Below are 13931 nucleotides of genomic sequence, written 5' to 3' on the forward strand. Positions count from 1 at the left end.
GGTGGCGCTTTCAGGTAGGTGGGGATTATTTGTCTCGAGCATCACACGAATGTTTGACGCGCAGCAGCAGCAGCAGGTGCAGACGCATCACTGTAGGGATGGAGTTAAACCCTTATAGCATCAGTCAAACAGCGGACTGATTCACGAACGTTTGATTTCATAGAAACTTGAAGTGTGTTGTGAGCTTTAAAGGATGGAGAGTGGAAGCACAGGCACAGCTAAACAGTACGGATCTCTGGATCAGACTGAGCCCTGCGGGCACGCGCTCAAACGAGGTAACAGTAATATAACCAACACAAGCAAAATTAAGAAGAAACTCATCCACCTCTTGCCTGTTTGACAATACATGTGTAGTTTTAGGTTTTGTGCTTAGAAACGCGACAGACGCATGGAGTCATAAACTTTATATTTAACGTAGAGATTGAAGTTGAATGTAGTTGAAAATAAAACGCGCATAATGTAAAGAGTTCCTTTGCAATAGTTCAGTATATTTAACCGAGCATTTAAGTGACACAGTAATAGTTTAAAACATATTATTTGATGTCACATAATGAATATTACATGTGTATTAGTTTGCATGAAAATTAGGTAGGCTTTCGAATATGCAAAGATCAGAGACCGGCGTTAATATGACTGAAAGTGGTTTTGTATGTGATCTCTGTAATGTTTTTGCATCGGGGAACAATATTCGCTCCATTTTCTTTTTTTATTGCCTATTATCACACCAACGATTTACAATAATGTTTTTAAGACAATTAACTATGGTTTAACCAAAGTAACCATGTTTTATTTTGTTTATACAAAACCATAACCATAGACCTAGTTGAACCATTTTAAACTATATGGTAGTGCAAATATTAACAATCTGCATAAAACGAACCATATATCACATTTACATTTACGCATTTGGCAGAAGCTTTTAACCAAAGCGACTTACATTACTTTATCCTTTACATTTTTACATAGGTATTTGCAATCCCCTGGGTTCGAACCCACAACCTTGCGTTGTTAACGCAATGCTCTTACCACTGAGTTACAGGAAAGCTGTAGCTACTATTTTACTATAATAACGCGTATTTTGTTCTCAGTATAGGTACTTCTCACTAAAACAAAAAATGCATTTGAAGGGATATAATTTACTCATTCTTTAGTCGTTCCAAATCTGTACAAATTTCTTTGAAAGATATTATTTGGAAGAATGCTTGCAACCAAAAAGTTCTTGGCCACCGTTGACTACCATAGTAGGATAAATGATAATGATTTTCAAAAATGCCCCAGAACTTTACATAAGCTTTCCTTCTTCAAAATATCTTATTTTGTGTTTGTGTAGAACAAAGAAATGTACACAGATTTGCAACAACTCGAGGGTGAAGACCGAAGTGAAAGATATTGGGGTGAATTGTCCCTACAACGCATTTACAATGTGCATTGGACATAGTAAACTATTGTAATTTAACATATACCATGGTTTCACTACACTTTTATAGTAAAACTATGTTTAATTTACTTACATATTTGAAATTTAATCCTCTAATTTCCAGTTCGGTTAAAGCAAAGTACAACATGTTTATACAGGGTGTGTTCAGTTTATTTAGAATGAGATTTTGAGATTAACAGCGACCCATCCCGGTCCATCCAGTTTCGACAGACTGTAGTTGTTCATCTAATCTACTGCCCGAAGAACGACTACAATCTGTAGTGAACATGGGTTTTAATTACACGGATCTTATAAATGAATCTCTGCATATGATTAGTTTAGTAGTATTATTAGAAGCCTTTGACATCATCAACATCACACATTCTGGCCAGTGTTACTTTCTCATTCTCATATGAAGCGTGAGATCCTGACATTCCACCCAATCCAATTTGAAAGAATGACAAGCTGATGATGTGGCATGAGTTTCAACAGAGTTTTGAGATTCTCTTCGTGTCTGTATTTCATAAAGAAACCAAAGTCTCTTTGCCGCACAAACAGTATTGTAGTCATAAAAATAAAAGATTACTCACTTTAGAAAAAATGCCTTAAGCTGAGGAAAAACAGAGAGTTATGGCTTCAATTCTGTTCAAAGTAAAATATTTGAGAAAGCACACAAAAGGCTCTTGAAAGGAAACTTTGATGGAGGTTTTTATGTCTGAATAAACTCCAACATTATGAGCGTTACTCCAGCGTTACTAGTTTTCGTGGATTGTCACAGGTGGGTTCGTGATGATGCTATGAATAACTGTTTCGTCATTTTATCTTTATATATATCGAACGATTTGATGAAACACTTAAACAGGATCATGCAATTAAAATCATCATAGAAACATTCAGGTTCATTAACTTGAATATTTTGCTTCCTCACATTTTCCGCAGCAAACCGCTGTGCGATCGGTTAAATCTGAGCGCGGTGCTCGAGGGAGGTCATGAGCTTTTCATACAAAGTGAGCGAGCAAATTGAAACTGTCTTTGTGATTGGGCGCTCTTTGTGTGACATAACAGAGTATCTCAACAAACTGAATAAGAGAAGTCAGAGGAGAGTAATAAACCTTTTAGTTTAATCTGCAGTTATAAGAGTCTCAGTTTTGTGCACTGCTGAAGTTGAATAAAGTTCCGTATGCAGCTTCTTGGTGAATGTTAAGAGAATGAACGCTTTTGTGCTTATTTACAAGGAGGAAGATGTGGCAAAGAGACCGTGAGTTTTGTTGAATCGAAGCTTATATATGAAGAGACCTGAAGGTCAGTCGCTTGCAGGCACTTCTCATTAAATCTTACGGTTCTTGAAAGAATCTGTGAGGAAACGTGTGAGAAAACTTGTGGAAAGAAGCAATTACCGCAACAAAGCAATGACATTAACGGTCAGCAGATGTCAAAATAAATATGCTGTAAGGAAATAAGGAAATGCTGTTTTTCGTTGTCGTTCAGGTTTTGCTGGATATCAAGGCCGAGGTACACCGGGTGTGCTCAGGGGAGAGAGACAAGTGGCTCTAAAGGGATACTTCAGTCATCTTTCGAATGCGGATGAACTAGAGCCTTATTTTTCTGGCAAATGATGGTGATGAAAGCTCCCGCCAGAGTAGACGCCATTGGTACAAAACGAAAAATGCAGCGTTCATCACCGGAACTGACGTCATCTACCGGAAAAACAAGCCTCTGGTTCACGTGCATTCGAGAGATGAAGCTAGACATCAACGTTAATAGCGTTGTCAATATGGATATTTCTCTTAAACAAAAGTATCGATTCGCTTCAAAAGACCTTTATTAAGACCAAAGAGCCATGTCGAGCTGTTTCCATGATCGATGGATGCACTTTCTGGAGCTTCAAAAAGTCAACTCCCATTCTACCGCATGGAAGTAAAAAGGAAACGTGGTATTCTTACTCCGTCTGCAATATTTTTCAAGAAGAAAACCATATTCAGTCAGGATGCCTTGATTGTGAGTAAAACAAGGGGACATTTTTATTTGAAAGTATCCCTTTAAATAATATCCAAAGTTTGCTCATGAGGATTGAACATAACTGATAATAGGACAAATAAGCAAGTTTGGGAATGTAAACTCAGAAAAGTGTTAAGCGACGTCAACATCGGTCATGCCACTTTTTGAATTATTTTTCTTTTTAGATACCTGTTTCCTGTCAGACCTGCTGTGTTGTTTTAACACAGGTATCATCTGAGCTTCTTTGTGGCAAGCAGACACACAGGAGAATTAACCGGTCAGGAAACGTTGGGGCAGACAGCGATGACTCACACATCGCACACACAGAGACTCATACACCACACGTACTTCACTTTATGTGTGAGTGCACTGGCCAGATCACATCAGGGTGTCCCATAATCCTCGTCTTGATTAATTGCCCCAGTTCAGCCTCCTGTTTTGTTTTCCCCCGGTGTTGTGGATGCTGTTTGTTTATACAACTGTTCTCACTGACTGTCAGGCAATTAAAAGCCAATATCTGTTTATCGCTGGGAGGTGAGTCATCGCTTACATCGGTTTCTGAGGGCAGAGAGAGAGAGCATTCAAGTGGAGAGCTTGATATATAAAATATATACCTTACATAGTGCTTTACTGTTTTTCAGTTATTAGTGGATTGTCAATGATTATCAATTAAAGTCACCATTACAATCAAATGTACAAATCTTGTTTTTTTATGAAATGTTGTTGGGTTCTTTAACAGGCCGCAAGAACCGACAGGTGGACGACATCACATTACCGTGATGAGAGAGATTCATAAGTGTATGGAGCAGTCGGCTCTCTCGCAGTAATGTGATGTCATACGCGTCTCGGTTCTCGCACGCCGCATAAGGTGGAACACACCTATTCACATATTTCTTCATTTTGTTAGCAACTTTCCTCATTTCAGAAGCCGTTTTACTCAGATAAATGTCACTATAGGGGAAAAATTATAACTGCAACCTTCTTTCATGACTTTAATGTCAGTTAGTTATTCATTTATAATTCAACTGTTCGTACTTTAATATAGTCAACTAATATTTTGCTTACCTTTTGGCGAGGAAGTCCATTTACAATCAAATATATTTGGAGAAATTGTTTATATAGACCCCTTATATCATGATAGCGTACGTATTGAGTATTTGTCCAAGTTTCCTTAAAGTAATTATAAAATGGGAAATTTGACCTAAAAAAATGACTTTAAAGTATTCAAAACAATTAAATGAATGTTAGTTTTCTTCCTGTTTGATCTGGGAAAAAGTGATCATTTGCATCAATACAACAATTAATACATAAAAACCACAGGCAGGGGCACAAGTCCAGAGTCTCTTTTCTTTAAGTTCTTTTGTAATTTCATTTTGGCTCGTTTGCTTTTTGAACTGAATGAATCTTAACCAAAACCCTTTAAGCATGACTGTTTAAGGGCCCACCCTCATTGTGTGAAAAACTAACATCACAGGTTGTTGCCATAGAGACAGAACTTAGTTTATGAAGCATTGCAGTTGTTGAACACACCACAGGAAAAGTCAAATGAGTCATCAGAGAATATGCGCTCGCTTTTTAGGGTGCAAAAAAATCATGGCCTTTTCTGCTGTTTGATACTAGATTGAATGTCTTGAGGATGTAAATAAAATATGATCACTATTATATATGTGCTCACAATTACACTCTTCAAAATAATTTACTCGTTTAGGTATGAGATAAATGATTGATCAAATATGATGTTTGTTTTACCCAACGTGGACAATGTGATTTTGTCTGTGAATAGCATTATCTTGTTTTCTTGCTTACTGCACACCGCTTCTGACTGTGTGTTCAGACCAAACGCGACTTGCGACAAATAAATCGTGCTATTCGCGCGTAGTTGGACGCTTGAACTCCGTTTATACTCGCGCCTGGCTCCGCTGTTGATAAATATTGTTTTATTCTGAATACAATATAAAACAGACACATTGATCATAAACGATATCTGCACACACAATCTCTTCAAAGTTATTCATGAGTGCGGCGCCGCGCGAACTGTTCGCCCGAGTCACAAAAAGAGTTGTGCACACCAAGAGCGAACTTCGCGAACACCGCGATGACGTCATATTTTGCGCACGCACCCAAGCGAACTAGCCAAATCAACTAACTTCATTCGCGCGTCAAATTCACTTCACTACATACGCGTCATGGGAGGGGTTTCTGCAAGGCGTCTCCAGTTTCGAATATATATATTGCTTAAATTGTGTAAAGATCGTTTTTGACAACTTATCAGATCGTCCGACCTCCTCACTCACTTTCTTCGATAAAAGTAAGATGTGTCGTTATTGTACAGCTCCAGGTATCCACATACAGCAACGATATTGTCCTCCATTGTTGTTTGGGATTTCTGCCTCCGCTCGCATCATAATCGCCTCACTACTAGAGAAAGCTCCTGATTGGTTAAAGCGGCGCGAATTTTCAGCAAAGGTCATATGTTTCAACTCGTGTAAATCACGCGAACGCTCAATTCGCGCGATTCGCGTCATTCGCTTCATTTGCGCTGCAAGTAGATCTATCGCTTCTTTGCATTGACTTAACATGTAAATCACTCGCAATTAACGTTTCATTCGCGTTTGGTCTGAACACACCGTTAGAGATTACAGAAACTGACAATGGATATTAATATTCAACCGTGAGGGAGACTCTGTGGATGTGTCTTTACCCAATAACATAAGGAATTAAATATCTCTATTCAAGAGATAGTTCAATCCAAAAAATGACATTTCTTTAATCATTTACTCACCTTCATGTCATTTCAAGCCTGTATGGCTTTATTTCTTCTGCAGTGCACAAAGTTATTTTGAAGAATGTACACCACTGACACCAATTGACTTCTATTCTATGGTGACAAAACCACTGAAACATTTCTCAAAATACAAAAAAGCACGGAAAAGCATAAACGCCTAAACATTTTACGAAAAAAACTAATGAGCACTAAAACTATAAAAGGATGCTGTTTGTGATATAACGCAGATGGAGGGTCTGTCAGTGGGTAAGTCACAGAACATTTCTCACCCACACTCAGATTTACACAGAGTTCAAGAATAATCACACAAGCTTAATTAACAGAGTTATGGTTACAGGGGCCCATGCTGCACCAGCGTCACAGATCTCGCTGCTTTCTGCTCAGACCACCGGTGAAATGTGGCTGGTCTTATTAGCTGAATACAGATAAGAGAAACCCTGCTTCTCTTGCATGGTGATGTTATTATTTTATCTGCAAGGGGTGGACAACAAGTGGATAATGATATAATGTATAATGAAACGAATCTTGTAGAATGATGCAATTTCACTGGCAGAAATTGCATGCGCATGCTAAAGCGAGTATGTTATGTTAAAATACTTCTGTCCGTGTTCAGCTGTAAGTCCTGTTCTCTATATTGTGTTTTTGTACCACCTTAATATTTTGCAAAGCATTTCATTGTACATTATATTATGTGGTACGTCAGAAATAAACCTTGAAACCTGTCTGGTCACAGCTGAAGAAGATGTGGTGTCCATGGCTGATTCCACCATCAGAGTGGAGGACATTCAGGGGGAGCTGTTTAAAATCGAGAGGATAAAAGATGTGCTGGTTCGGAAGGAGTCCGAGCTCAGATATATGTGAGTCAAGTTTAATTGTGATATCTAATTCAACACCGGCAAATCAAGGTTTAGCTGGTTTGAAAAGGCTATGCTATAGTTACTATGCTGTCTGCATCATCAAAAGCAGCTTTGATTATTGAGCAGTTACAAAAACTCCCCAAAACACTGTGTAGTGTTACAAAGCAGCAGAACACAGATTGAAAATTCTGTATTCAGTAATATTATTGCTGTTTGCATCATTTTTGCACTTAATATCTGACTTGAATGCTTTTCTGGGCAATTTGACACAATGGAAATTTAGATAAAAAACAGATTGATGAGACCTTGGAATGAGAATTAAGCGTTTATTATTATTTTCTCTCTTATTTGTCAGGATGGACGACATTCAGTTGTGTAACGAGATCACAAGACTCAAAAAGGAACTGCAGAAACTGGTTTCAATCCCAGGTACGCTTTCAACTGGACAGTGTACAAAAGTTATATAGCCGCGGACTGGTCATTCCAGTCAGTGTCTGTTGACTTTAAATAAATAAAAAATTAGGAGTTACAAAGTCATCCAACAGCAATGTGAAATACTGACAACATGACACACGAAAACTGGGATAAAAATCATTGTTTATATTTTTCTACATAAATGTAGGAATATTACTGTTGTATTGCTTAAAAAAAATGAACGTGTTTTCTTTGCAGTATTTGAGGTCTGAAAGATGCAGAGCATCTTTTCACTTATTTTCACCTGTTTCTCCTGTTTACATTTCCTTCAAATAATTGCAATATTTTATTTGAAATTTGAGAGAAATATTGTTAGTAGTTTACAGCATAAACAAAAATGATAATTTTACCTAAACACATGCCTATAGTAAATCCAGAAAAACTCAAAATAACTATGAAATGGTCTATAAATCCCCCCCGCCTGTATGTTACTCTGCTCTTCTGGAATTCCTACAATCTACAAGATGATTTTTCCTTTTGTCATCAAGAAAAAGCCAATGCATTATTATTGTACAATTTTCAAACATCTTTTCTCTTCAATAGTATCAGTCATCAGTCACCCTTTTTCGTTTTAGCCTTTCTTCATATGGTTGTGAAATAACTCACTATAGGTCTCCTGTTTCCAAGGAGATGTGAGAGCGAAGCGAGTTTTGTTTACTGCTAAGATTTCCAAGCCCATACAAGCTTGTACACATAAGAAAGGTTTTTTTCCCAAAACTATAGATGATATCAGTCACAAATTATCAGGTTCAAAAACCTCCATTTTCATTCGGATTATTTATGCATTTATATTTTTTATAGGTCTTGCTATTAGGTGATTTAATGGCTTTACATTTTTGAAGACTGTATGCAATTGGAATGAAATTTACACTGCTAATCTCTGAACAAGATCGTACTCGCATTACATAAATCTTCCCCTCTGGCTTTGTGTTTATTCAAATATGATTCGTTAAATAGCATCTTACTAGTGGCGGTGAGAAACACATTGATGTTTGATGTTTTCCACACCTGAACTGTTTGAATGAAGACTTACTTTTATAACTATTTATGTCCTTGTCACAGACAAAGACAAGTCCAATGAGGACCGACAGCGCGAGGAAGACCTCCTACAGCAGATCCAGAAGCTGGTGGAGACGCGAGACTTTCTGGTGGATGACTTGGAGTTCGAGCGACTGAGGTCAGTCCTGTTGAGGCGCCCGAGCTTCTGTTCGGCCTTCAGAGACAGAAACATCAACAGCAACCTTTTGATCGGCAGCTAGCATGCGTGACTGTCAGACCCGAGAATGTGTTTCTGTGTTTCTCTGCCTCTGGCGGCTGTTCTCTCATCTGTGAAGACGCTGCAATCCAATTACTATCCACTTGAAGCCAATAATCCACCCTCCAACATGGCCATCTCTCGCACACACACACATTCCGAGAAATGAGCAAATGAATTACAGGCAAGAATGACAGAAATGAAAAGAGAGAGAGATGATTTTTTCAGATGTGAAGTGGGCTTATTGCCATCTGCCAGGACCTCACGACTTTGAAGTGCGCGTGTGAGTAATAGTGAGTGACGCACGCATGTGAACCCAATGGGAATGAAGTCCTCGCGCTTTATTCATGAGATAAATCACAAGTGGCCATTACACGGATGGGTTGTAGAGAGAGATCGAGAGCCGAAATCCGACAGACGTCAAAGAGTCTCAAGTTGACACATTTTGTGATGTGAAAACAATGTGCGGAGAGAATAATTGAATGTTTGGTGTTTGAATGTGATGAGATGGGGTGAAAGCTCAGTGCTTTTTATATTAAGTGTTTGTGTCGGCCGTGTTGTGGCAAGCTGCCAGCGGAATGAGAATGTAGAAACACTTCAAGATTTCTGTGATAGAAATCGTGATAGAAAATGTCCTTTGTGGAAATGGAAGGTTCTCATCATGTTAAAAAAACATGCATGTACAGTATGTGTGTGTGTTTTAGATCAATGCCATGTGATGCCTGTTATTGTGTATCCACACAGAGAGAGAGAGGAAGATAAAGAGATGGCAGATTTCCTGCAGGCCAAATTTCCCAACAGGTGCAGCATGAAACGTAAGTGTGTGTGTTTGTGTGTGTGCATGCGTGATTGTGTTCGCACCCGTGAACTCAACGTAAACTTTTAAACCTTTATCTTTAAAGCGGCTCTGCAACGATGTGTCATGCATTCGGACTTCTTTACAATGTTAAAAGTGCTGTCTTCTCATGCTTAACATGGTCAACCTGTAAAAAAACTAGTTTGGCATATTATGTAGTATTTCTGTGCTCGATACACTCCCCCAGCGATCGTTTCTTAATTTTTTGTTTTTTAAATATAAAACTGTTTCGCAACCACATTTCTTAGTCCCTTATTGGACAATTCTCCCGGAAAAGCGCACGGCCACGTGAGAGCAGGAGAAGGAGCATGCGCAGACGTCACTTTCACTTGTAAGCAGGAGAGAGAGATAGAGAGAGAGCATACGTTCGTGAAGTTCAGTTGTTTGCTTGTTCACTGCATTTGTGTGATGAATTATATATAAACGGTGGATATAATGCTGGATTTGGAGATCGTTTGAAACTGATATATGGAGCCGTCCCAGCGCTAAAAGATGCCGGACATGAACCAGATGCGGTGAGTGAAGCTTATGTGTGTGTTTTGTTGACAATGGGTGCGCACGTGCTTTGGTTCAGCCTACCCCTCCCCCCCGCACGCACCGTATGTTTTCGACAACAATCGTAAAGCTGTATCTATCTTTTATAAATGTGATCAAACTAAATACTCTTCAAAGATATGAAGTATGCAATACTACTCTATAGGTACTCAAGATTAATATGAGATTGGCAGAAACCTGTGTGTTTCGCACATGTCTGTAATTGTTTTATTCGCTGCTTTAAAATGACATTTCTTAATAAGAATACTATTTGATGCTGTCAGAAGTAATTCTGCTTGTTAATAAGTCTTCATTTGTTTTCTTTCAGTACTGCTCTCTAAAACTAATTACCAAATGACCTGGAATAAATTGTCTAGTATGTGAATGTGAAAAATGTGCTGCGATTTAAAAATAATGGCATCCAGTACAAAGCAAAACATTTCAAATTTTCAGATTTGGCTGTTTAAATTAATTTAAACTAAAAGCTGACAATATTGTCTCAGATCATCTTCATTTGGCATAATTTGATATGGTTACCTTCAGAAGACTCTTCCGTTCTGTTTAATTTAATTGTATTGCATTTTAGTAAACTTGAGATTCTTGTGAATCTAAATGGACTGTTCACCCAAAAATGAATATTTTTTATTTATTCACCTCAATGTCATTACAAACCTGTATGAATTTCTTTATCCTGCAGAACACAAAAGAATATATTTAGAAGAACGTGGGTACACTGTAAAAAAAATGTATGCAATTTTACTGAATGACGTTATCTTTCATATATAATGTCCCTAAAACTGTAATTTACAGATTTATTTTTTAAATACATTCAAAAGATGTCATATTACAGAAAAAGACTGAAAATTTTAAGAAAATACATGAAGTTTTACAATATTTTTATTTTATTTTACAGTATATATTTGTGTTTTTTGTGATTTTTTTTTACAGCCTACTTTTGAAATGCGTCAAAAAATGCCAAATTACAAAAAGACTGGAAATTTACAAGAAAAACTGCTAAAACATGTAGTTTTACAGGATAAAACTTTATTTTATATTTCCATTTTTTGCGGGATTGTTTTTCAGTCAACCCTGGCCCCCGTTGACTTCCATTTTTTGAACAGAAAACCACTGAGATAGTTCTCAAAATATTTTCTTCTGTGTTATACGAAAAATATAGTCAGGTTTTAAACCACATACGGCAGAACAAATGATGACAAAATGCATATTTTTAGGTGAATTTTTCCTTTACGTGAACTCAAATATTCTATTCCAAACCAGTTAATCCCTAAACTGGCAACTAAAGACTCCTAAAATGGATTTCAACCAGTGTTCTGATAAGAATGCACCACTAATGCTTGACAGTTTTCAGAGAAGCCGCGAATGATTGAGAGGTCACCGCATCTCTCTCTTCTCTCTCTCTCTCTCCGTCAGGTCACACTAAGGACACGAGAATGACGTCCAGAGCTCAGCAAACCTCATCTCCTTTCGTGACCAAGACGGGCGTCACACTGCTGAAAGAATGTTGCGGTTTCACCTGCTCCATCATGTAGATTAACACTAGCCAGCGGGAACGTCGCAATGTTGAGCGGCATGTAAACAAGCCCTTAGTCCCGTGATACATCACAATATTTTCATGCACGCTTTTCGCATTGAGTATTATAACAGACTGCAGTCCATGACTGACCAGGGGATGTGAATATTATGCAAAATAATAGCTGATGTAAGAATCAATCCAAATGAAGTTTTATCAGTGTAATGAGGTGACACTCTGTGTACATTTCAACAATTAAGAATGAAAAGGCTTAAAGCAGAAGACTAACCTAAGGCTAAACTCCTTTTAGATGTTGTTAAGCTGTAGCTCATGCTGTTTTAATATTGCATCAGCTGTTGAACCACAATGAATGTCACCACGAATACGTCACGTTGTCCGTGGTTGTTCATGCGAAGTTTACCTACAGTTTCAAATGCAGACTTACTTTAGACAACGTGTGTAGGTGTGTGCACATAGAAGAGAGAGAGAGAGAGAGAGAGAGAGAGAGATGGGAGGTAAAGCGAGAGAGAAAGTCATATTTTGGATCACTTGGGACACCAAGTACATTAAACTGTGTTTAAAAGAGAATGTATCAATTTAATTTATGCATTTAAAGTTGTGAATGTAAACAAGCTCATCTGAATCCCCTGTCATGTTTTGCTTCGTCAGGAGTTTGTAAAATAAGTGAAATATAGAAAATGTTAATGACTATAACAGTACGGGGACGGCCAAAAACGTTTGTTGAGTTTACTTCAGATCCTTCAGTTTATCTTCTCCTGTGGTGCACTGCTCAGTTTATTTAGAAAAAATATGACTGTAGATTGAAAACACAAACACTATTTATAAAAGTGTATTCATAATAGGACTATATCTTTCATCACTGTAATGTGTGGTTGGTATTACTTACAAATGATATATTTGTGATGCCTTACCTTTGAGATTATTTTAACTAAGCAGTGTTTATTTAAAGCAAGAAAATATATATTTTACCTTTAAAAGATTGATGAGAAATCAACACTGTGGTGAGAAATGTCTATTAATAAATTTAAAATATGCACACATAGGCTTCAACATACTATGTATTATGTGATTTGATTGCAGAATTATATTTGTGCGAATGCTTCTGTTGTGGTTATAGATTTTCATGCATCTAAATGATATTTTTCCACCAATTAATGTAAATAAACTCTGAATGAACCAATGTTTCACTTTATTTTAGTGCACCTTAGACACCAGATTCTCTAGAATTATAACAATGATGTTAATATTTAATAAAGCGCTCTGGGTTATCTCAACAGCTGACTTTAGGAAGAGTTTTGTTGGTTCTAAAATCTTCTTAATAAATGCGACTGTGCCGATGGGACCTAGCTATATTTTGACATTTTCATACAATTATTTTAGATTATATTTGCATGGACAATAGACCTTGTCTTGATGCTAAAAATGAGCATTCAGTTCTTATATGATAGCATGCTGTTTTTACACTACCAAAGCCATTGGCTCTGTATACTTAGGCCTTTCTTAAATAACTGAATTTACTTGTGAAGGTTTACTTGCTTCATTGCCAAACAATATAACCTTGCCCTGTTTTATTTAATAAACCTGGCTTTATTGACCGAAATCATATTATTTTATGCAAGAAGGAACTGCAGGTAAAAAATGATTGACAATATGGTGACATTTTTAATGACCAGAGACTCCATTGTATAATACAATCAGGATTCTATTTACATGGCCGATTTTTCTTCATCAAGCTCTATAGATCATTCAACAACGTCTGTGACATTTCGGTTTATCGGCTGAACATTGTCCACAGCAGTAAAGAACAAATCTTTTCCTGTGCTTCTGCCAATACAAAGCAAACATCTGCTATCAAGGTTGTTTTTTATTATTAATTTTTTATTCACTTGCTTTTTGTGGCACTAACTCCCCTGAAATGAAAAAAATTACTCGTTATCTACTTGTATTGGCATATAGGCTAGTTAATAATAGTGGAGCTATGAGTTGATAAAAATTGAGACACTTCATTTTTTATTCTTTATTACTATCAACATATTCCTCTGTTGACAGCATTACAGACATCACAGATGCACGCGCGCGCGCGCACACACACACCCCACCGAAGGGCTATGACTCATAAGTGAGTCATTCCTGGGCAAGTTGATTAAAGAAGGATGGTCTTCTGATTTCTTTTATAAACGGAAAAATTATTTCTCAGTCACAG

The 13931-nt window shown here is 37.3% G+C and overlaps 1 protein-coding gene across 3 annotated transcripts; it reads left to right on the forward strand.

The window, feature by feature from the left end:
- The first annotated feature begins 69 nt into the window (after positions 1–69).
- On the forward strand, positions 70–12852 carry zgc:171844 (uncharacterized protein LOC100151763 homolog). Of its 3 annotated transcripts, none has more exons than XM_056753383.1 (6): positions 70–275; positions 6934–7057; positions 7413–7486; positions 8594–8708; positions 9531–9601; positions 11608–12852. In XM_056753383.1, the coding sequence occupies exons 1-6, from the start codon at positions 194–196 to the stop codon at positions 11724–11726; spliced, it is 585 nt and encodes a 194-aa protein (XP_056609361.1). In that variant the 5' UTR covers positions 70–193; the 3' UTR covers positions 11727–12852. The 3 variants fall into 3 exon arrangements, with proteins under 3 accessions (XP_056609361.1, XP_056609362.1, XP_056609360.1); XM_056753384.1 differs by lacking the exon at positions 70–275 and adding an exon at positions 5749–6653; XM_056753382.1 differs by lacking the exon at positions 70–275 and having other exon boundaries at positions 5749–7057.
- The last annotated feature ends 1079 nt before the right edge of the window (positions 12853–13931 follow it).

This window comes from Triplophysa dalaica, chromosome 7 (genome assembly GCF_015846415.1).
Source record: "Triplophysa dalaica isolate WHDGS20190420 chromosome 7, ASM1584641v1, whole genome shotgun sequence".
Taxonomy (NCBI): Eukaryota; Metazoa; Chordata; class Actinopteri; order Cypriniformes; family Nemacheilidae; genus Triplophysa; species Triplophysa dalaica.